The sequence below is a fragment of the Dryobates pubescens genome, chromosome 1 (genome assembly GCF_014839835.1).
Source record: "Dryobates pubescens isolate bDryPub1 chromosome 1, bDryPub1.pri, whole genome shotgun sequence".
Lineage (NCBI taxonomy): Eukaryota > Metazoa > Chordata > Aves > Piciformes > Picidae > Dryobates > Dryobates pubescens.
Genome location: NC_071612.1, coordinates 22,439,712 through 22,463,717, shown reverse-complemented (window position 1 = coordinate 22,463,717; position 24,006 = coordinate 22,439,712). Strand labels below are relative to the sequence as shown.

The 24,006-nt window shown below is 52.4% G+C and overlaps 1 protein-coding gene across 1 annotated transcript in view; it reads right to left on the bottom strand.

The window, feature by feature from the left end:
- Positions 1 to 24,006, bottom strand: part of PLXNA1 (plexin A1) — a 124,444-nt gene that overhangs the window by 21,892 nt on the left and 78,546 nt on the right. Inside the window, exons 11-22 of the mRNA XM_054162857.1 lie at positions 19,022 to 19,118; positions 18,460 to 18,650; positions 14,312 to 14,463; positions 13,853 to 13,973; positions 13,394 to 13,530; positions 12,700 to 12,867; positions 11,731 to 11,824; positions 11,007 to 11,246; positions 10,104 to 10,247; positions 9,122 to 9,356; positions 7,659 to 7,801; positions 4,207 to 4,463 (exon numbers count right to left, since the gene is read on the bottom strand). Coding sequence (XP_054018832.1) covers positions 4,207 to 4,463; positions 7,659 to 7,801; positions 9,122 to 9,356; positions 10,104 to 10,247; positions 11,007 to 11,246; positions 11,731 to 11,824; positions 12,700 to 12,867; positions 13,394 to 13,530; positions 13,853 to 13,973; positions 14,312 to 14,463; positions 18,460 to 18,650; positions 19,022 to 19,118 — 1,979 coding nt within the window. The remainder of the gene's footprint in view (positions 1 to 4,206; positions 4,464 to 7,658; positions 7,802 to 9,121; positions 9,357 to 10,103; positions 10,248 to 11,006; positions 11,247 to 11,730; positions 11,825 to 12,699; positions 12,868 to 13,393; positions 13,531 to 13,852; positions 13,974 to 14,311; positions 14,464 to 18,459; positions 18,651 to 19,021; positions 19,119 to 24,006) is intronic.

Below are 24,006 nucleotides of genomic sequence, written 5' to 3'. Positions count from 1 at the left end.
CACACCCATTGCCACCTCAGCCTTGGACTGTGGCTAAATTGTGTCTTTAAAAGGTCACATCAGGAAAGGCAGGAGTTTCAAAGCAAAGGGCCAAAAGCAGGCAGCAAAGGCTCTAACACAAAGCCTGCCCGTCCACAAGCTGAGCCACAGCAGCCCCTCAGGAGGGAGAAGCAAATTGATCTTCAGTGTATTTGGGGAGCCAGATTGAGTAGAGCATGGCCTTGTCCCATGGGGAGTTTCATCTCCCTGGTACTTCAATGAAGCTTGTTTCTTCCCTTTTACCCCAGTGGAAGCAGGCAGCTTCCTCCACAGGAGGACTGTATGAGGCACCTATGCCAGGTAAAACTCTGCAAGCTCCTCAGTTACTTTAACTGAAAGGAAGAGCTGAGGTTGTGAGACAAAGTCAGATCCTGACCCATATGCTCACAACAGGAGTATCTCCTCCTATATCACCACATGCCTGACCTAGCTGGAAGCCCCTCTACCCACCAGGGAGTTGCTGCTGACTTTTGCTCCTACAAGGCATTGCCCTGACACAGGCTCACTACAGGGAGACATGGGACTTTCCTGCAATTCCCAGAACAGCCCTTGATCTCTAGGGCCTCCAAGTCCAGGACCCACAGCACAGCAAGAGGACAACCACCACCAGCACTAGAGGGATAAAGAGAATTTTCCCCAGCAGTCTGTGCAAGGTCTGCTCCGAATTGCTGGAGGAGAGGACAGCTGGGTTTTGGCACTCAGCAGTGATGACAGGGAAGTTTAGGAGGCTGTGCTCTGCCCCTTTACTTCCCTTTCATGGCACTGCTCATGGGCATGGATCTAGGTGGATCTCAGGCAGCAATGCAGAGCCCTGCAAAGCAGAGAAGGCACTGATCCACTGGCACATGGCCTTGGTTAAAGCCAATAACTTGATTTAGGTCTGGAGACTTTGATCTCAATATGGATTTGGTCAAACTTACTCCCAGTACTAATTCAGCCAAAAACAAGAGGATTAAAGGATGAAGGAGTAAGACCAGTGGCTGGAACCTTAAGCTGTTTTCCATGAACTTTTGGGGCACCTTACAAAGGCACTTTGACACTTGGCATTTAACTGTTCCCTGCCTGCATGGTGGAAATTCCAGGTCTCTGTGTGTCTACTTAGATTGGGGTGTTGATGTTTGCAGTGCAAAATGTCCCAGCTGCAGCTGCCTACTCCAAGAGGAGTTTAAAAACAGAACCATGCCTCTCAGCTTTTGGAGAGGGAGTTGAAGGAAGCAGCCAAAACTGCTCTGAGACAACCTATATATTGCCCCTATTTTCCTAAAGCATGTTTCAAATCCAGGTGCTGTCATGCTCCAAAGCAATGCAGCAAGAAGTAGGTCTGCTTGAGATGATCACTGCACAGAATGTGCACAAGAGAAGAGCAGGATCCCACAGGATGGGCATGAGGCATGGTGGGTACAAATAGGATGTGGGGATATCAGGGAGTGGTACTGCAGTCAGGGCATGCTGTACTGGAAGAGGAGAGGGACATCCTACCATTTAGGGAGCCCAGGATGACAGAGGTCCCAGGTGAATCATGCAGGTTTAACATGCAAAAGCAGGTTTAACATGCCTGTCCCTGCACCACAGCCTGGTCTCACTGCCATAGATTAAAATTCCCCTAGCACAGCCATTATTTTTAAAGTGCTTTTTGCTCCCTTTAAAGTAAAACTGCCAGCCAGTCCCTCAACCCTCTCTGGTTAGGCTTCTTCAGCTTATCCACCCATTAATCATCAGATCAGCCACTTGCAAATACAGATGCTCCTGAAAGCACAGCAATACTAATAACCTCAAGGACATGGCTGCATTCCTGTCGCACGAGAGGAACAGATATAATCCACTTGCCTCAAGAAACAAAACTCAGAGGGAATCCAAACCAGAGCCCTCAGAAGGAGTCTCCCTGCCCAATGCCATGCACTGCCCAATGGCAATGCTATGCCCAGCAGATGGGCCAAGAGCAGCTCCCAAAGACCAGATGGCTGGGGTTGAAAATCCACTTTTCCCAGTTTATTCAAGCTGGCTCAGGGTCATATGGCCCCTTCCAAGGCTTTCTCTCATGCTAATAGGGTTTAGCAAATTTTGCCCTCCCTGGAATAGCACAGCCCCCCCTTAAACCATTAGGGAATGGTAATACCTGAGCCTTCACAGAAGGGAAGCCCCTCCAGGAAAGATTAATCCACCAAAAGGAAAAAAAAAATGGAGAAGGAAAGGGACATGGGGAGAAAGACAAGAGTGGGGTGAAGTGAAGCTATTCAGCAGACAACCTCCCCAGCCCCAGCCTGGGTCTTCTGCTGACAGCAAGCCTCTAACACTCCTCTGAAGTGCCACCACCCAGGCTACAGCAAACATTTGTCTTTATCCATGATAGAACCAGATGCCACAGCAACAGGGGGATTATCCAATAGCAAAATAAATAAATAACAGCTCTCTCCAGTTAGATCAATGTTAATCCAGTTGCCCTGGGCAGTAAGCACACTCTTATGGCCAACAGCAAGGCTAATCAAAAGGATACAGAAGCACAGCCCTCAGTACCACTCACTCCATGCCATGGCTGCAGGAAGAACAAAGTCTCTTTATTAAATATCACTCAGAAAGGCACAAGCAAGGTACTGGCCAGGAGACCTCAGCCCTGTCCCAAGCATCCTGCAGCTCCATGGCTGGGAAATGATAGTCCTTGGGCTGCCAGCTCTCACCACACACAAGGCTGGGCTCTGTCCCTGTGCTGCTCCCAGGGCTCAGTCACTGCAGCTGCTGGGCTCCCCACACTGCCTTTTATTTATATTTTATTGATTTACTTCATTCCAGAGTTTTGCTCCAATGGCTGTGGCTTTGTGATGCTCTGAGAGACCCAGGAGCTGGAAATGCAGTTTAAATATTTCATTGAAGCCTGGTGTGGTTGAAGGGATGGTGAGAGGAAGGAGCCTATGGATGCACTCAGGAAACAGGGTTGGGGTGACAGTGGTTAGCACCTCTAAGACCCATTGCTGTCCTGGCCAGCCACAGATCTGCACCACGCCCCCTCTCTGGCTCATTGCTAATGAGGTGCTTTGAGATATTAAGGGTATCCTTGTATTGTGATGAATGAAGGAGAGAGAGTAAGAAAGCAACATGCCTAAAGAGACTGGCCAAGGAACATAGCAAAGATGCAACTGGGATGAGGTCACACATGTGCCTTCTCCAGGCATCTCCCCTGAACCAGGCACATAAAGCCCGATAGGCTTTGTCTGGTCTGGCCACACAATGAACACTATCTCATGTTTGAAAGATGCTCTGGTTTTCTTGAGCCTTTCTGGTGACAGGCCAGTCATGGGGCTCTCAGCCATCCCTGCATCTCTGCTAGAGGCTGACAGCACCAGCCTGGTGGAAGCAGAGATGGGGATGCACAGCATGGTGCACAAAAGGAGAAGATAGCACAGAGGGCCTAGAGAGCTGGTTGGAGCTGGTGGAGCTTATTAATTGTTTTTGTTCAGCACTTGGTGTATCTTTCAATATTCATCAGCCCGTGATGAAGGAGAGCTCAGAGCTATTGTTAAATATTGATGGGCCAGGCAGACTCATGGCAGGGCTTGGCAGGCTGCCTCCTGCTCACACTTCCTCCAGCCCCAGTGAGACTCTCAGCTTGTGAAGATCCATTTGGCTTTCCCAGAAAAACCACCAAGTGCCCAGCAAGGTGGGTAAGCCCCAGGGAAGAAGCAGGGATAGGTGGACTTCTGCATGCTGCCAGCCCATGGAGGGACCTATGCAGCAAGGCAGCCATCAGGCAAGGCAAGACCTGCCCCATGTGCCAAGAGGTGTGGGGTACCACCTGGTGAAGTGGAGAAGGGAAGGCAGAAAGGAGCCTTGCTGCAGTGATAGGCAACAGCACCTGGTACCAGCGTGCATCCTCCCCTGCACCAGGCTATGCCAAGCATCTTGCTCCCTCCTTCCCAGACAACGTGAACCTGCACAGGCCAAACCGAAGTGAGAACATCCCATGGGCAACTCTTGCGTTGGCTGCATCCAGGTGGTCTCACATCCCTCTCATACTTGCATGCAGACAGGCAAGGAAATCCCAGACCACAGACCCAGCGCTGACATTGCCACAGCCAACACCAAAGCTGCCATTGATAGCAGCAGTAAAGGACACCAGCTCACGTGCACACGCTGAGAACCACCTGGGCACCATCCTCTCGGGTAGTCACTCACCTCCGCAGCAGCAGCTTGGGGTGGTTTTTACTCTCCAGGTTCTTCTCGATGAGGTCAGAAAGAAGCTGCTTCAGCACCCCTGTGGCGTACTCCATCTCCCCCTGCAGCGCCGTCATGATGAGGGAGGCCACGTTGCCACGGTCCCGCATGGAGAAGCTCCGCTGAGCCTCCAGAGTGCGGATGAAGGTCAGCAAAAAGTGCTTCTTGTTCAGCAGCTGCCCAAAGAGGGTTAAGGACTTTTCCACATTTGCCTGGACCTGCAAAGATAAAGTAAAACTGGGAGATGGGCACAACAGGGAGGGTGACCAGAAAAATGTGGCTGGGCTGCACAAGACCCTGGATTCACCCCAATTCCCCAAGAGAAAAGGATGAAAAAGGGTCACAGAGCAGTTGGAGTTGCTTTTTTCCATACTGCCAATTTGCCTTTTTGGTGATCAGCTTCAATTCCCCACAGAAATACTATCTAGTTTGTAGTATCTCAGCATCAGGTTAACACAGTCTCCAGGCATCAGTGTATCTCTCTGTAGATATATGCACACACGCTTCCACACAAAGGCTCTCTCCCACGCGTGTGCAGGCACACACACGCACTTCCTTCCCATAAACAAACACTCTTGCCTTCCCAAACACACACAAATCGTAATTTTCTATTTCAGCTAACAAGCAGCTCAATTTCCACCCGAGTCACTGCAACATGTGCATGGGGTATTGCACAGAAAGCAAAGAAAACCACAACCCTGGGCGCCGCCGGCAGCAAACCTCTTTGGTTATAGGGGGCTGGATTACAGACAGGGAAACAAATAGCAGAAACCTGGTTCTGCCCCACTCCACACACAGCCTGAAATACTCCCTTTCCTCTTGAGATGTTTGAAGGTGTATTTCTGGCCACACTTGGCCACATGGGACCCAGCAGGGACTGGGCTGGAATGCTTTCATCTCTGTGCTGCCATTGTCAGCTCAGATCTGGTCAACCCTGACCACATTTCTTATCAGAAATGAACATTTTTACCACACAATGTTTTCCCCATTTAAAAAGATGTTTTTCTCTGGAGAAAAGCTTTGCCATAGTAAAACATTCACTTTAATTATTTTTTTTTCCTATTCCCCTCTTGTCTTCTCGATATTGAGAATAAGTGGAAAAATTTATTGTGTGTTGATATTTGGAGACAAAACAACGCTTTTCATTTCAAAACACCAACTCAAAATGATGAACATGGTTTTGACACATCAAATCATTTCATTTCAATCAAAACTTTGGATCAGCTCTCTTCACTTCAGTAATGCTCCTCATCATTTTAACCTCCCCCTCCAAAATACTCCTTCCCACTGGATAAAACCCCCATTTCCCACCCAGTTCTTGTCAATTCTGCGATACATGCCCCTAGGTGCCACTGCCACCCTCACCAAACAGGCCGGGGGGGGGGGGTGCCTGCCCCAGGGTATCCCATAAAGGTGATGGGGGAGTGACAAACCCTCTCTGCCCCTGACCTCAGGGTTTATCTTGTGGGCACCACACAAGCAAGCACATGGCTCAGTTTCCCTTAATGCAGGTCAGAGGATAATGTTCTGCTAGGAACACAAATGCTTTGCATAATGTTTTCCCTGAGTCTCTCCCTCCAGACTCTGCAGGGCCTCGATGCAATGATGCTAGTAACTCAGGCAGATGCCTGAGGTTCATCAGCACTGGCTGCTCCCTGCTGGGACACAGAGATGCCAGTCAATTCCTCAGCATGGGAAGACCCAAGAATTGGCTAGAGAGCAGCAGCTGCATTGGAGACCTACCAGACCCATCAAGAAAACTGGGGCAGAGGGAGACAGGCTGCATACCCTGCATATCACTGGTGCTTTTGCAGCCAAAACAAGGCAAAGGAGACCACGGGACAAGACACTTTCTTCTATCAGCAGGATCTCAATAAGATGGAAATAGGCCCTGCCCAACAGTGGCCACTCCACTGAAGCCTTGGCAGTCAGTAAAAGAGGACATGAAACCCCCATCGCAAGCAGCAGGGCAATGCCTGAGGTCCTCACATGCCTGCTGCCTTCCTGGGCCCCTATGTTTCACTTGCCAATCATTAGCAGAAATAAATGGACAATACTGAATTAAATATTTAATCAGGGTTAAATTCACACAGAGCATAAACCTCCCCCCCCAAAACCTGCAGAGGAAGGGAGCTGGTACCGGCAGCCTGGTGCTGGCTGCGGATTAGCGCATACGTGAGCAAGCGCCGGTTCCTGCCCGTCACTTGCAATAGCTAATGTTACACTCTGAGTAAAGAGACAAATAAAAGGAAACCCAATTAAATTACGTGCAGCTTACACAACTGTAGTTGCTGTATTTAATCTCTTTTGGGGATTTTTTTTTCCACCCCCCCCCTCCTTTGCAACTTTAACTCCTAGTTTCCCAGGCCAGGCTGAGCTAGTGTGCTCTCTCAAGGGGGATGTTTCGAATTAGGAGGTGGAAGTGGACAAAATCCTACTCGCTCTGCTGCAGCCAATGCAAAATTCCTCCTCTGATACCCTTTTTGATACCCTTTCCACCCCTCTCTCTTTAGAAAAATTAAGAGCAAGAGCAGAGGTGAGAGGAGAGCCAGGCACAGTCTGCACAGACAGGAAGGGCCACGCTCCAGAGGCAGCTACGCTCACTCCTGCTGTGGCTCTGAGTATCCGGAAACCTGAGCTGCAAGGGGAAATTCATGGAAACGGGGTCCCTACAGCCCTCCAGAGCTGGGATTAGGGATCACGGAAAGAGAGCAGGCAGAGGGCCAGGGTCCTGTGCTGTAGCCATGCTGGCGTACAACACCAGCACGTGCATCTGCAGTTGGTAAGAGCTTGTTGTGTTGTAATTAGTGACCGTGCATCTTGCACCAGGGCCAATTACTTCTCCTAAATACATTGTGAAGCCCACGTCGACATTAATTACTGTGCCAGGTCAGCAGCGAGGGGAAGCTAAGGTCAGCCCCCTCCTTTCTCTAATCAAGAGTGGCCTCAGCAGCCCAGCAAACGAGAAGCCAATTGCTGTGCAATTGCACGCACTAAATTAAACAGACATGGGGAGGCCAGGAGAGGAGAGGGAGCTGGTTTGGGGAGCAGAAGAATGCCAAGGATGGGTTCGGTGTGGGGAAATGGAGCTAAGCAAGCAGGCGATGTTGGACAAGTCTGCTAGAAACGAGCAGCCGGTCAGGCATCAAACAAACCCAATTGAATAAAGCAAGTGCTGTAGAAAATGACAGCAGCAATGATATTAATATAAATATTGATATTAATGTCAGGGAGCACAGTAACCGTTTGGCAGCCGGTCCGCATTCATGGCAGCTCTTAGCTGTACCAGGCTGGGCCAGCATCCCACCAAAGCATCTCTCCAGCCCTGTGGCTGGGGCACAGAGACTCACACGAGGGACTATGGTAGGGCACATCCCCACCCTGAAACACTACAGAGACAGACAGAACCACACCTCCATCTCCTTCAGCACGGGGTGGTCTTCTATCCCTGGGAAGAGAACCCGCATGGCATAGGTGCGGTAATCCAGAAACGGGATGCCAGCCCCATCCAGATCGTTGGTCAGCTCGTTAATGTCAGTCTGCAGCTCAGCAAAGGCTGGGGGGGAAAAGCAGAATTAAGGAGCATCTCCCACAGTCCCAGCACACAGCTTCTGTCACATCCCCCAGCACCCCATGGGAGGGGTCCTCCTAGGCATGCATCAGCTCCACATCCCTGTCCCCATCTCACAGATAAGGAAACTGAGCTGCAGAGGGTGGGAATGGCTTCCCCAGTATAAATCAAGTAGCGGTTTTGGGAACAGGCCTGCCAGGTCCCAGAAGGCTCAAATCCCCCCAGCTCAGCACTTGCAGCCTCCCAGGGATGCTTGAGGCAGCAGGAACAGCAAGGCTTGAACAAAGCCAGAGCTTCAGCAGGGAAAACGTTAGCCTAAACCACAAGAATGTCCTCATTTCTTTTTGACCTAAATACTACTCAAGAGAAGAGCTTGAACACACCCACCCTGGCACCTCTCAATCTGAACAGAGGCAGCCACAACTCCCAGGGGAAGGTGATGCAGGGGAGTCCTGAACCTTTAATTGCACCTACAGGGAAAAGCTGACGGGAGAGGAGGCCTGGAGATGCACCAGGGAAAGGGGCTGGGGGGAGAAAACCCTCAGAAAAATCAAATTAACGGCACTTTAAAGGGAGCTGAAAGCCAGGCAGAGGACTGCAGGCTCGTCAGCCTGATGAGAAAAAACAAACCGTCAGCTTGAAAGGCGTGCTATCTTATCTGTAACTAGTGGGACTAGAAAAGAGAAAAGGCAGGGAAGAGATTGTGCCTTTTAATTAAAAGCAGATCCTTTTATCTGCCAGCTGTGGAAGACAAGACACCATCCCCTTCAGCAGCTCCCTCCCCTCTCCTGTCACCAGTTCCATCCACAGGCATGTGTAGGGATGGGGATTTGGGGGAGCAAAGGGTTTTTCTTTCTTTCCCCTTTTTATTATCTTGTTTTCAGTGCCTGCTCCATTCACAATGCCCAAGCTGGTTGTGGTTGTGGCTGGCAGGGTCAGGGCCTTGGGAGCCAACTCAGGGGGATAATGGGCAATTAGGTTTTATCAGCAGGATCATACATGGAATTCTGTCCAATTTCCCAGCATCCGTCTGTCACATAATGAGAGACTGACTGCCCGCTCACAGGCAGACTTCACTACCCTCCTCACTCTCTCTTCTCACATTTGGGGAAATGAAAGGGAATTTCTTGAATGGAAAAAAAACCACAACAAACCAAAACTCCAAATTCCACCCAAACTGAGTTTGCTTCGCCCATTCCCATTCCCTCTCTGGAAGGCAGCAAGGAAAGTCTGGAAGCACACTGAGCCTTCGGACATTACAGTACCCTGGAAGACCGTCACGTTAAAGGTACAGGGATCCCTCACCCTCTTTGCACTCCAGTGCCACCCGGGACTCCAGGTTGTCCATCTGCAGCTGGAGGCGTTTCAGGGTCCGGTCGGCATCCCGAGACTTGCGCTTGTAGGCAATAAGGACGATGATGATGATGAGGAGAAGCAGACCACCCCCACCTCCAATCCCAATGATGGCAGGCAGAGTGAGCAGACTGTCTGAGTAGATCTGCAGCGTCCCTGGGGAGAACTCGAACCCTCCAGCCTTGATCTGCAGCATGGTGGGAAAAAACATGGACCTTGGTGTCAGGGCGCACGCGCCCAGGGCAGCCCTCCCCACCATGCCCACTGTGCTGGGTAGTGGGGGATGACTCCCAGCCCATGGAAGGAAGGATATGGAAAAACTCAAGGATGGTAGAAGCTGGTCTAGAGTGCTGTGGCGTGCTTTAATGGGATGCAGGACACATGCTGCCAGTGTGTGTACAGAGCAGGCAGTGTTTGATGGCTCATTCAGACAAAATTACAGTAACAGATGGGATGTGAAGTGAGTTCCCTCATGGGTGGGGCGCCCGGGGAGGACTGTGCTGGGTGCCTTTCAACCTGTCAGGGTCCTGGAGTGTAAGCACTGCTGCACTACAACCCTACAGACAAAGAAGCCTCCCTTTTATTGCATGAGCCAGCACTGGGGTACGAGCTGGGAAGCCCCCTTGCCTCAGCAAAGGCTGTGCCTTGGCACCAAGGGAGAAAGAAGGCTGTTGGCAGGGCCACCCAGGGCACAGGAATGTCTGGCTGAGAGTGTCAGAACGGGGACAAAGTATTTGGTCCTACCAAACATGTAACCGGGGAGAGTGATACCCAGGGAGCAGGAAGACAGCTCCTGAGGACGCTCCTGCATGTGCACAGACTGTCCGGTCCTCACCTGAGGACAAGCAAGCAGCAGGACCAGTGCTGGGATAAAGACTGAACCTCTTGTGGCACATGGGACACAAGAATCAAAGGTACCAGTGTCAGCATTTACCGTGACTTTGTGCTGGCCAGTGAGGTTGGGGGACTCGCAGAGGAGCTGGGTCTCAGAGACAGTCAGGATGCAGGGAGTGTCTCCAATTAGCACTGTGTAGTTCAGGCGGGAGTTACCAGCAGCTGGTGGGAGCAGGTTCCTGCCCTTTGAGGGAACAAGGAACAAGACCGTCAGTTCTCATGCGACGTGGCACACTTGAAGGCCCCCACATGAGTATCACAGCACATTAGAGGTTGGAAGGGACCTCAAGAGATCATTGGGTCCAACCCCCCTGCTAAAGCAGGATCACTTAGGGTATTCTGCACAGGAATGCATCCAGGTGGGTTTTGAAAGTCTCCAGAAGAGAGTCCAAAACGTCCCTGGGCAGCCTGTTCCAGTGCTCTGTCACCCTCACCGTAAAGAAGTTTCTCCTCATGTTGAGGTGAAATCTTCTACGTTCAGGTCTGTATCCATTGTTCCTTGTCTTATTACTGTGCACCACTGAAAAGAGCTTGGCCCATTCCACTTGACACCCACCCCTCAGATATTTATAGACATTGATGAGATCCCCTCTCAGTCTTCTCTTCTGAAGACTAAACAGCCCCAGAGATCTCAGTCTCTCTTCACAGGGCAGATGCTCAAGTCCCCTAATCATCCTTGTGGCTCTGTTGGATTCTTTCCAGCAGTTCTCTGTCTCTCTTGAACTGGAGAGCCCAAAACTGGATGCAGTATTCCAGGTGTGGTCTCACCAGGGCAGAGTAGAGAGGTAAAAGAACTTCCCTAGATCATCTGGACACACCCTTCTTGATGCATTGAGTAGATTCATGCTCTCACAGTGCAGGATACTGCCCAAGAGAGACAAAAAGCAACCTCCACAGAGGGATACCTCCCTGCCCATATGTCCTCTGGCACACGCTGCCTTACCTTGAGGATGAGGGGAGAGCTTGGCTTCAGCTCCAGCATCCCTGTGGGGCTAAGTGGTTCAAAAACAGGGTCTGGGTAGTAAACGAAGTTGGTGGTGTTGATGATCAGCAGGGCCTGAACATTATCCATGATGAAGCCAATCTCATCCGGGCGATCGCCGACCTCAGGAGGGCTCCGCACAGGGTTGTCAATGGAAGGCGCATAGCACACCATGGTGGTGTCGTTGTAGACTGTGCAGTTCTGCAGGAGGCACAGACAAAGGTCAAATCCAGCTCCCAAGCAAGGGAGGTCAGGACCAGACCTCACAAGGATCTCCTGCAAACAGCAGGTCTGGACAGAGTTTAGACTTGGGATCCTTTGTCCTGTGCCGTTACTTCAACAGGCACTACTTCCCATCTTGGGGCAGAGAGAGAGTCCTGTCTGCAAGGAATGTGCAAGGGGTGGCAAATGGGAGCACTCCTGGGACAAGCTCTTTCTGTTACTGTTCTGCAGACATCCCACAAACCTCACATCAGTTGTGCACACTCAGATCTCAGCCTTCTCCTGGGAGCACCTGGCTGCAGGTTCTGCACAGAGATCAGTGCCTCTCCTTGGGTGGCAACACCCATATCTCAGACCTTCCTCATCATCACACCTGAGGGGCAAGGGATGTGCATTCTGCCTTGTGTTGCAGAGGGACAGCATCCCTCCACCTAGAATCCTGCCCCCAGCCCCCACCACTTACGTTCTCCCTGTCAGAGGTGGAATACTTGGTTCGGATCCTGGGCTCTTTGATGGTGGCCAGGTTGGTGCCAGTCACAGTCAGTAATGTCCCACCACTAGAGACATGGATATAATGGGTTAGGAAAGTTAGTTTGGCATCGGTTCCCCACTTCTGGAAGGGAATCACCCATCCCCACCAACCCACCTGTCCCAGTCTGGGTGAACTACAATGCCCCAGGGACCTCTTATCCCACTCAGATGTCACCATGGCTAGCATAATCTAGCATGCACCACTAAAAAAACATCTCAGCTGACCCAGGGGCTATTAAGAGATATAAAACCTGCTAATTAACACTAACATCCCACCCTGTGTCCAGTTTGGGCAGCTTCCAAGCTAAAGGAGACCAGGCATCTGCAATGGGAAAGCATCCCCAGGAGGAGGACATCCTCTCTGCCACCCTCTTCTCCACTATGCGGGCAGTGGGTGGCAGAGCAGCCTGAGCCCTGCCAAGTTTTCTCCGTAACTTGGTGTTAAAAGCCCTGTGGTCCCGGAGAGCTTGGCCGTGCTCCTGGGGAGCTCACTCCTCATCAACACCCTGGGGAAGGTTTCCCCTGGCGCTAGCTCTTAATGGATTTCTTTGCCTCCTCTCCAGCCAATTCAAACCTTTTAGAAAAATATGTAAACATTTCAAAAAAATCCCCCGATGGGAACTATTTGAATTTTATTTGCCACTGCCAAATGTCAAGCTGAAATTAACCAGATCCAGAGCGCTCTCTTCTCCTGCCCCCTGCCAGGCTGAGCACTGCAGGCCAGGAGTTCGCAGGCCCCTGGCGCCAAGCTGCTGCTCACACTTCTCGCGACAGGTCTCTGGAGCGCAGCCCGGTGGCTATCGCAGCAGCGCTAAGAGGTACCCACCAGGCGGGGGGGATCTGTGCAGAAAACAGCCCCCCAGGTGTCCCACGAGCTCCCTGTGGGCACCCCATGAGTCACCTGTTGATGCTCCACTCGGGATCAATCTTCTGGATGGTAGGATCCTCCGTGTAGTTGTACTTCACCTCTGGGTTGCTCAGCTCTGCCCGGTTGATGTTGATGAGGATAGGAGAGCCGCCGGGGGTGTGCCCAGAGGGGGTCCTGCACCGGATCTCACGGGCGCTTCTCCTGGGGCAGAAATGCATAACCCATCGGTACCCGCGCAGGAGGAAGGTGAGAGCGGCTGGGGGCGCCCAATGCTGCCTAGGAGCCCTCTGCCCCAGCCCCTCTTGCCCTTCTGAATCCTCCAAGACAGGCAAAGAGAAAAAGGAGGTAAAAATGGGATTACAAAACAAGAAGAAATGAAACAAAAGGCAGCCAGGAAAGGCTGAGCAGCTCCTGAGCGTTCCCATCGTGCGGCTGCTGCAAACAGCAGCGATTAGGGCTGATAACCAGTAATTACCGCAGGAAAATATTTAAAGAGCCGCTCCATTATCATCCCTAATCTAAAAATTATCCACTTCATGCCTCAGGGCTTTGTGCTTTTAGAGAAAAATCTGCTCTTCCTGCAGCCTCTGACACACAGAGGTTTTGCAGGAGACATCTCCAGACACCCGTGGTGTTTGGTCCCCTGGGATCCCTCCTGGCTCCCAGCACTTTCTCTGTCTTCTGAAGGTGCTTGTCACCTGTCCTCCACTGCCTCTGTGCTCCTCACCATGAAAAAGCACAAGGCCGTCCCCCAATGGTCACAGAAACGTTGCTGCCAGCGTTGAGGTGGCTGCCTTCAATGGCGATCCAGGTGCCACCGGAGAGAGGACCTCGTGCTGGGATCACACGGGAGAAAGTGGGTGTCTGTCAAAGGAAAAGAGCATCTCTGGTATCAGACAACCTAGAGACTGAAATTCATGTCCCCAAGCAACCCCAAGCAGGTGACAGGCCACAAAAGTGAGGGACCTGTAGGATACCAGCAGAGCATGGTGCTAAGGGCTGGCAGTGCCAGCAGGACTGCAGGGAGGCAGAGCAGCGGCAGCCTCGGAGAAATTCAACCAGCATGACTGACCCAGTGTTTCTCCAGAGCTTCCCCAACTGCCCCGTGAGGAAATGATGGCCCATTTTCCAACTTGCCTGGAAAAGCATCCACAGTACCAGACCCACCCCCTGGCATGGGGCTTACCACAAAAGTGAAGCTCTTGGGCGACAGGGCCCGGTAGTTGGTTGTGCAATCACGGATACACACTTCAACCCGTGCCTCGTGGACCTTGCTCAAGCTGGCATCTCCAATTTCACACACAATCCTGAGGGAAAAAGGGAAGGAGTCCTTAGTGTCCTGGCACCAAGACACTCCCCATGCCATGGTAGGGATGGATGAGCTTCAGGAAGGGACAGATCTTACACCAAGCAAAGGTCCCAGGTGCCAGCAGGTTCATGAGAAATCAAGGCAGTGACTGTTTCCACTGCCAGCCCTGTGGGCAGCCTCCCCAAAGCCTTTGGGCTCTTCCCAGAGCAACCACAACCAGCATGTTCTTCTCTCCCGGTCACCTCCATGTCTCTGCAGCCCCACTGGGCAGCACCCCTGTGCCCAGCCTACCCCCAAGGCGATCGGGAGCGGGCCCACCCCTCACCAGGCACTTACTGCTCAGCACTGATGTACTCGCTCTCGATGGGGCTGCAGGCCACCTTGCCGACTCGAATGCCCCCGCGAACGTCATCGAACTTCAAGCCCAGGTTCTCACCGGTGATGGTCAGACGGGTCCCCCCTTGCCTAGGGCCAGTCTCAGGGAACAGCTAGGAGAGAGCACGGCCTGTCAATCAAGGGAGCAGATCTGCAGGAACACCTCGCTCAGGCGAGCTGCAGCTCAGGTTGCTGCAGGATGTTTGTTACTCCTCTACAAGCAGCGAGGAATAGATGGGTGATGATAAATGCCAGTGTGCCTGTGAGCAGTCCACAAAACAGGAATGACCTCCTGAATAACAGCCACATCCACAACTTGCCCCAGGGACAAGCCAGGAGATGCCAGATGTGTCCATGCACAGGGTTTGGATTTGGACACCCTGCTGCTGATGGATTTGCCTTGCAGGTGACAAGGAAATTAATGGGAAGGAGACCGGTCAGTGTCAGCCACAGGTCCAGCTGAGCCATCAAGAAAGCACATGGATCTGCCTGCCTTTTGGCCAGGCCCTACATACCTGGGATGAGGTCCCCACAACCAAGGTCCGCCCCCATCCTCCTCAAAGGACAAATCATCTCCACCAGGTCCCTGCACACAGCAGGCAGCAGAGTAAAAGGATTCCTCTCCACTGGTAAACCCTGGGACCTCACTCCACCCAGTGCCATGTCTCATTTACCAGGATTCTGCCCAATAAAGCAGGTGTGGCCTGGCAGATGGTGGTGGAATGAGAGATGAACAGAGGTGCAGGTCCACTGCTGCATCCAACCAGGCAATTAGAGGCAGTTTTACATCAGTGCTTACTGGTCTGGGGGCTCAGCACCCACCTGCAGCATTAACTTGGATGAATGGCAGGGCTGAATGCCTCAGCTGCAACTAGGGCTGAGGCTGGGTCCCTGGTGATGCCAAGACACAGCAGGTGAAAAGGCAGCTGCAGGCAGCAGTTGTGGGAGAGAATAATGTCTGCTGGGTTGGTCTAAGAGGAAGGTGCATCTTGACCCAGGAAAAGGAACTAGTTTGTTGCAGGTGATGTTCACCTCTGCTCATGCTCCTGTGGCACTAGCAGAGATCCACTCTAGCATGAAAAGGGACCTCTGCCAGCCCTAAACCCAGTGCTTGGACAGGCCCACACCACAACCATGCTCATGCTGTGACCAAGCACATGTTGAGCTCTCTGCATTCCTGGCTATAACCCTGGAACCTGAACCAGCTGGAACCTTCTTCTCCTTTTCCTCAACCTCATGCAAGGCTCACTCCTGGACAGCACCACACAGTGAGGCAAGGCAGATGAGCAGAGGGTAGGAAACATGCAGCAGTGGACACTGTCCACATCGCCAGCAGCCCCAAAGGACCACATGGAGCCAGAGGCTGTTTCTGCACAGCTCCACCAGAGTTGTCACCTCTAGGGTTAACCATTGTCCTCTGCATCAGCACCGGGGATTGACTACCTTCAGCATCAGTCCCCAACACCACAAACAGCCTGCAGGACAGCCCTGGGACAGCATCACAGCTGAGACCAGCTCCTGGGGCTCCAGCTCCCACCAAGGCAGCTCACAGTTTATACATAAACAAAACCCTCCGGGGCTGTGGGGAGCTGCTGTTTGCCTAAACTCAGCTCAGCCCCTGCCCAAGTCCAGGATGGGAGCTCACTGTAGCAGCTGCAGCCAGCGTGAGGTTGGGCCTTCCCCCTAAAACGAGCTTCACCAGGGCAGCTGGCAAGAAGTGGCTGTTTGTTTGGTGTTTCTAAACGAGTGTTGAAAGCCGCTCCGGCGTGTTTGATTCCTCCTCCTCCGCGGCAAAGCTGACAAGGGCCACGCGCTGGGAGAGAAATGAGCCCAGGAATGAAATTACATCGTTGGCCACCCGGTGCTGGGAGGTCACAGCTGAGCAAGGTGTGCAGGAGGAGGGAGCTGAGGAGGACAGTGGGGGCTGCTCAAGCCTCCCCTTTGCCTCCTCCACCTCTGAGCGCCTGGCCCTGACAACCACCACTGCTTCTTTGCCAGTTGGTTTCACAGGGTCTTTTTACATCAACAAGCAAATGGCTGTGGTGGGCACAAGAAGTGGGCTTATGCCCAGCACTGGCAGCCACAGCAGGACCAGGACATCCTAAAGCCAAGGGGTTCCCTCTTTCCAGGGAAGGGAGTGAGGGGCAGAAGCAGCACTAGGCAGGACCCCATAGAGGTTTGGAGGGAGCTTGTCCCAACCACTGAGGAATGGGCAAGTCACTCTTCACTCCAAGGGTGAAGAACCATTGTCATCTCCCAGTCCAGGACTACTATCCATGAGGAGACATGCACCCTGGAGGCTGGGCAAGATAGACGCTCCAACTCCTCCTGAAACCACGGTAGGAGACTCTTTTTCCCCGCCACCCCATGGCACCTTTTCTATACTAGGCTGTTCTCTGGAACATTTCCAAGCCTGTCCACAGCCCAGGGTGTAGGACAGGGGTTGCAGGAAGCAACAGGCTGGCTGCTGGCTGAGCATCACCCTATCACCTGTGCACATCCACTTCAAACACCAGCTCCCAGGCACTAACACAGAGTGGCACCAAGGTCAAGCTCACCTGCTGCCAGATCTGTTTCTGATTCACCTGAAATTATTGCAAAATTTCATACTGATTCAGAGCAGGAGAGCTGCTACCAAGGCTGGGCACCATCAGCTTCTGTGGCAGTGTGTGTGCATGCCTGCAGCCCCAGCCACACAAGCACAAGAGGGGGCACAGCCTACAGCATGGCCACAAGAATGACCCAGCCACTGTGATCTCCACTCCCACCACACCCAGGACTCCATCTTTGGGAAGTTCATCCTGAGCTTGGTGGGAAGCCATTGGGAATGGGGAGCCCTGCATACAACAGTGGACCTCCCAGTAGCGATGCAAGTTCTAGGGCTTGGTCCCACATCCCCAGGAACAAATCCTTTCTCCTGCCAGCACTCTGCCAGCTCAAATCAACTCTCTACAGGCAATTCTCCTGGCAAGCAGGGACACAGTGCCCAATGGGGGTGCAACCCCCTACCCACTGCATAGCTACCACTCAGGACACTGCAGCACCAGCCCACCGTGAGAAGCAGGCAGCATGGGGAGAAGGCATGACTCTCATTTCCAGTTTCCATCAGATGAGAAACTGAAACCCAAACAGATCACATCTTGTGCTAAGACTCCAGTAATTAACACCAGTGAGGCCTGGCCAGTCATAGGTAAACAGAAGGTATCCAGTGGAAATACCCACCAGTCCCTCCTCATGTACCTGGAGCCCAGCCCAGACAGTCACATCAATATTAACATACACAATCTTATTAAGCAAAGGTCATAAAAGCTGTCAGGGAAAGAGGATGATGATAAACTACTGGCCCAAGTGAGCATGATGACCTGAGGAGAAGCAACCTATAGCCACTGCTTTCCCACGATCACATGCAGGAGTGGTGGGAATCTCAGAGACAGGCTACTGTGGTAGTTTTAGGCTGTGTCTAGAAAATTTTCCACAGATCTTGAACAGTAAGTGTTAGAATGTAAATAAATTACTGCTGGATGTAAAAAAGAAAACCATGATAAATTCTATATAATCCCATTGGACAGATTACCAACATAAACTAGTTGTGTACAACTAACTTTCTTTCAGCTTCTTCTCTCCAGCAGATACTAGCTCTGTGCTTCTGCTGGCTTTGCTGACTTTGAATGCATTTTTGTTTTGGCTAAATACAGGGGGGAAGGGAGCAGGGAAGGGGGAGCTGTTGGTAGCCCCCTGCTTTGTCCAGGGGGATTCTTGTGCTGTTTATACATTGTATATATTGTATAATAATACATTTTGTACATATTGATTGCATTTCATATTTTAGATCGCAGTTGTGCTTGTAAATACAGCTTCATTTGCTTTCAGTTGAGCTGGTCTGGCAATTTTATGTTGAGGGGGAAATTTTCAACCCACCACAGCCACAAAGCCCAGCGCAGAGAGGTGGTGGAGAGAGGATTTTAGCCTTGCAAATGAAAGTGGCAACAAGCCACACTCAGTCCTAAAGACACAGGAGATTTGGCTGCTGCGAGGCGCCACCAGAGAGCCTCACCCGTACCCCCATCTCCCCCAGCACAAGGCATCATCCCCCACCTGTCCCCACATACCTTGGTGATCTTGGGGTCAGTGCAGCGGCTGTTGCCACTGCTGGCATGCATCCAGACGCTGTCATAGGCCAGGCAGTGCTGCCGCAGGGAGCAGCGCCTCTCCAGCACGCACCAGCCGCACTCGAAGCGGGGGTCGGCCTTCAGGCACAGACCGCAGCTCTCCCGCAGCGCTGAGCACTTATACAGGTGGGCTGCAACGGCAGGAGGAGCGCAGGGGTCAGCACAGCACCCCCAGCCCACAAGCACAGGGCTCTGGGGAGAAGGGTACCCACTCTCATGCCCACACCCTGCACACATGATACCGGCTCCCAGGGGGACAAAACACCACTGGGAGGAGGCACCAGCATGATGGACCCAGTGTTGAGGCAGAGCTTTGAGTTCTCTCTCAAAGCTTCTTGGAGAAAAGCTTCTTGTTAGAAAGCTGTATGATCAATGCAGCTGGAGCACCACTCCCTCCCACAAGGCACTGGTGCAAAGTGCGGTCAGGGGTGGGGAAAGGGGTAGGCTGGGGGCTGGGAGGGCACCGAGCTGCTTTCCAACCCCTGTCCCATCTCTCACTCACCCTGGATGTTCTGGGGGTTGTCAATGACGAAGTTCCCGTTCCAGACCACTGACAAGTTGACTGGCAGGTCACTGATGTCATTCCCTTCATAGAAATACTGCAGGAGGGGAACAGAAGGTGGCAAATTAACCAGCGAGGCCCTGGTGTGGAGCAGAGAGATGTGTATAACCCCATTTTGTGAATGTCTCCCATCAACCCAGAGGAGACAGATCTCAGGAGAGCATCCCTCCTGTCCACATATACACTGCACCCATAAGCTGCACTGCTCCCAGCTCCACAGAGTGCTCAGCCACCAGTTGCACCCCACTCCAGGACTGGCACCACCACCCAGATGCCCCAAGCTCCAATGTGAGAAGGTGACACCAAGGGGTCCTGTCCCACCTGCTCCGGGGGACTACAAATTCTGGCCCCAGTACCCACTGCTGTCTGGACATACTCATCTCAGTTGCTCCTTCCAGCCCAGCCAGTGCCTCCTCCTCACCCAAATCTCTCTTCCCTGCCTGAACACCCAAGTCCTAGTCCCAGCAGCACCATCAATATTCCCCACACAGCCCCGACACGCAGGCAGAGAGGTTTAATCGATACGGAGGCAGGAAGGCAGTCGGAACCGTCCCTGACAGCTAATGACCTCCTTTGGCAAGAGATTCCCCGCTCCTCGCACGGGAAAATGACAGGCGTGTCGGGAGAGATTAAATGAATGATTCATGGCTTGCTGGAGTTCGTTAGGGAGCGGTGGATGCACCAGCAGCAGCTCACCGGCCACGGGCTGGCCACCGCCCTGCCACCACCTCCTGCCTGCCTAAGCGTCACCTTTCACATCCCCAGTGCCATACACAGAGGAGATGGCCTCAGTATCTCCTCCAGCTGCTGCCCCACAAAGTACATTTGTCCCTTGCCAGCACCAGGAACTGCTCCTTGGGTCTGCTGTACTCAGCCACCACCAGGGGAGGAATAGACATGACCCATGAAGGGAGTCAGAATGCCCAGATAACTGTTGGAAGTAAGAGACACTTGAGTCCTCGCTTCAGCATCAAAGCTGGTCCTTTCTGTGCTGAGCCTCTCCCCACCAGGCAGCATGTCCAGTGCCAAAATGGGGCACATGCCCAATATAAGGCATGGCTATGGCAATGCACTCCTCCCTCAGCCCTACAAAGTGCAGGCCAAGCCTGCTCTTCAATTTCACCTCTATAGTTTTCGCTAGTGCTTCTATGTCTGGGGGCCACTCCACACAAACACAGGGTAGAGGACCCCAAAATGCAGCCCATCCCAAGGAGGAGGGCTGCAGCAGTTGTAAAGCATAAGACATCCAGCTGAAAACTCAACCCTTTCTTGGGCACCCAGCAGCTCCACCACCATGTTGCCTCTACAGGAAGAGCCTCATCACCCCATACCGTACAGCCTCCCAGACACAGCACGTCTCAGAGTGGTTGCTCAGAGGACCTTCAGCCACACCTCCATCACACACCATCTACAACCAGGGCCTCTCTGCAACATTCCCATCAACAGGCTTGAGAAGATGGAGCCAGAACTGGGCTGGAAGTCCAGATCTGATCATCTTCTACTCCACACCCACTCAAGGACATGTCCAACAGGACATGAGGAGCTGTCCAGACTTGCAGCAGCAAATAGAGGGAGAATGGCAGCAGAAGGGCGCATGTGCTGCGGAGGGCGGTGGCAGTGCCGGAGCAGAATTTAGCTGTGTCGAGCCACGTGGCAGCATAAGTGAAATTGGCATTTTCAATTTGTACTCTGACATGTCTCATCTGGGGCCCTGGCATCTCGGGAAGGCATCCAGCCTGCAGCTGTCCAAAACACTTATTTGCATCTCTCTGCCCCGGCTGCTTTTGGAAATTAGTTCTTCTGGGAGGTGGGTTGGAGGAAGAAGAATAGGGCGAGAGGGAGGGAGAGCATTAACTCTTCATGCACCAGCCCCAAGACAGGAACAGGGCAGTTGCACAAGAGATGACATCCCTGGAAAAGACACTGTGCTGAGGATGCTGAATTTGTCATGGCATGGAGCTAGAGCAGATGGTGGGGAGCAGCTAGGTATACAGGACTGTACGGCAGGAAGTAGCAGGTATGAGCAGGAGACTTCACCCCAGCCGGTGCTCGTGGCATGGGGTCACCAAGAGGATGCAGATATCAATGAAAAATCAGTTTCTCACCTGCCCCACACAGATGGGCAGTGGGTCCACAGTTTGGATGCCATTACTGGTACCTGTAGGGTTCTGGAGCCAGAGTCATGGCTTGGTCATATGTGGGCAGGAGCTACAGCCACAGTGGGTCAGTGCTTAGCCTCCTGGGGTGTGGAGATCCATCAGATTCCAATTTCTAAAGCATCTCTTATTTTGAAGGAGGGTTTCAAAAGGTCGTCTTGCAGCTGCTGTTGCTGTGGTGCAAGCAGCACAGTACCCTCTTCATCCACAGGCACAGCCACAGCCATGTAGGTGGCAGCACCCCCACTGCAACAGCTGAGGAAAGCAGCAGCTGCCTTCCAGCCCTGAAGGCCCCCAGCCATGGGGAATCAGGCAGGGGGCTGGCTTACCAATCTGTCCATCCCATGCAATCTAGACAAGAGCCCACAGACAGCCAGCAGGTTCCATCATGCTGGCTCCTCCCTGCTTCCAGCTCACATGGTGCTAAACATCCATTAAACACTTATCTGTTATTAACTTCCCAGTTAATCAATCACTGTGGCTGGCAGCGATCTGGGATGAGCTGTGGGAGAGGAAGCCAGAGCGGGTGTGAGTGGGGAGATGCACCTAGCCAGGCAAACCTGCTATCAGACCAGCTTTTGCTACACAAAGGCTCCTGAGACACTCCCCCCTCTCCGGCTGCGTTGAAGGATAATGCAGCACAGGTCAGCAGCTCCTGCAAAGCCAAGATCTGGGAAAGCGACATTTGCTCTGGGACCAAAAAATGACAGGCAAAGACCCAAGAGCAAACCATCAGTGCTGGGATGGGAGAAAAGATGTTGAGTGAGTCAGCAGCACAGATATGAGCTGTCTGGCTCCTTACCTAACCCAGCCAGCCTTCCTGTCCCTTGCTGGAAGAGTTTGCAAGGGAAGCATGGAAGAGCTGACAGAAGATAATGCCAGCCCCATCAACCTGGATATGGCTATTCCCAGAAAGGCTTTCTGTAGTGATGATTCAAGCGAGAGGACTCCTCACTAAATCTGTCTCAAGGCTCTTCACCCAAGACTTATCTCAGGCATCTTCCCAAGTAACAGCTGACAACCTCATGTGCTTCCCCCAGTTCGCACACTCGCCCCATCCCCATGCAAGAGGATACCTGCCAGCTTAGAGTGCTGCAAGGGCTGTGGGTCCACATGCCCTGAAGATCTCACATTTGGTTCTAGGAAGCCCACTGCTCACATACCAGACACCAGCAATAGGCACTGAGAGCTGCCCAGATCCCCTTTGGGGTGTGGGGCTCAGCACTCCTAAAAGCCATGCTCCCAGGGCAGAGCCACAGCCAGCAAGAGGGCACCCCAAAATCTGTGGGCCAATTACAATGAGATGCATTTTGGGATGTTCTGCAAGCATCATGCCAACAAGCCAAGGCACTAGCCCTTTTGAGCCCATACAAGTCAAGGTGGCCCTGTGAGCATCAAATCCCTTGCCATAAGGCATCCCAGCCCCAACAAACTGCAGCAGAGGGGCTGCTCCTCTGCCCTCTGTGAGCAAACCCACAAATCCCAACCTCCCTTGCAACCCCCCTCCCTCACTTATGCACCATCCCCCAGGGCTGCATTTCTGGAGGAGCGCTTGGGCTGCAGCTGTGTCCTATTTTTCTGTAGTTGATGACCTCAACTCCTTCCCCTGCACTACGGGGACGGCAGTAATGTACATCGCGTCTCGCCAGGGCTCAACTGCAATTCATCATTATTTTATCTGCTGGAATTTAATTGGATCCTATCAAACTCTCCTGATACTCCCTTTTCACTTTAAACACTGCTGCAGGAAAGATAAATGTAGGCACTGCTAGGACGGAGAGCACGGCTTTGTTGGCAAACGGTGCTGGCATTCTGGGCTCCAATCCTGCTTCCCTTTCCATGGCTGGTTAATTAGAGATCCATGCACTGGAGGTGCGTGGCGTGTGGGTATGATTTATGTGCCTCCATAAATACACCCTAGGCCTAGTAAAACACCATCAGCCACACAACAGCACAACTTGACGGCACTGCTTGGCCTCTCATTCTGGATCTCCTTTTGCTCTCTTAACATAAATCTCTTCCTCCCCTCCCCCATCACACATCAGCTGCTTCGCCTGGATTCCTCCTGCCCAAATTTTTTGCAGGGTGTAAGTGAGAACCCAAGACCTTGGGAGTATGTCAGAGCAGCACTCAGGCTCTACCATAATAAAAATCACCCAGAAAAAGTTAATCTACCAGGTCTTGCCTACCTGCTCAGGATCCACATCCAGGGCTGGGCACCCTGGTTTCAGCATCTTCACTGAGTACCATGCTCCCCCAATAGCTCAGTTTGCTCAGCAGCCTCATCATTTTGTCATGGGAACAAGCCACTCCTGGGTGAACATCCCAATCCAAGCCCCCAAGCCAGGCCAGAAAGCAGTGACCTCCAGAGCTGCAGCCAAAATGGGTGGGCAGGGTGGGCTGCCCATACCAGAGGGATTGGTGAGGAAAGAGCCAAAAGGGAGCCAGGGAGGTGACACAGCTGCTCCTTGCCACACGGGGCTTTGGTTAAAAGGAAAGGAAAATAATTGAGGCATGAGGCTTAATTTAAAGTGCTGAGATGACAAAGTCAAATGCTCATGGAAAGGAGATCAGGGGTTCCTCTTATTTTTACATTTAAAGGGAAAGAGCAGCTCTGGGGCTACTGAAAAGAACATTCCAGAGAGAAAACCCAGACCCCCTGACAGCAAGAAACACCTGTAGCCATTTTGCCAAGGCCAAGACTAAATCAGATGAAGTCCACCACTACAAGCAGTAGTGCAGATTGGGGGCTGTGATACTTTCCAACAG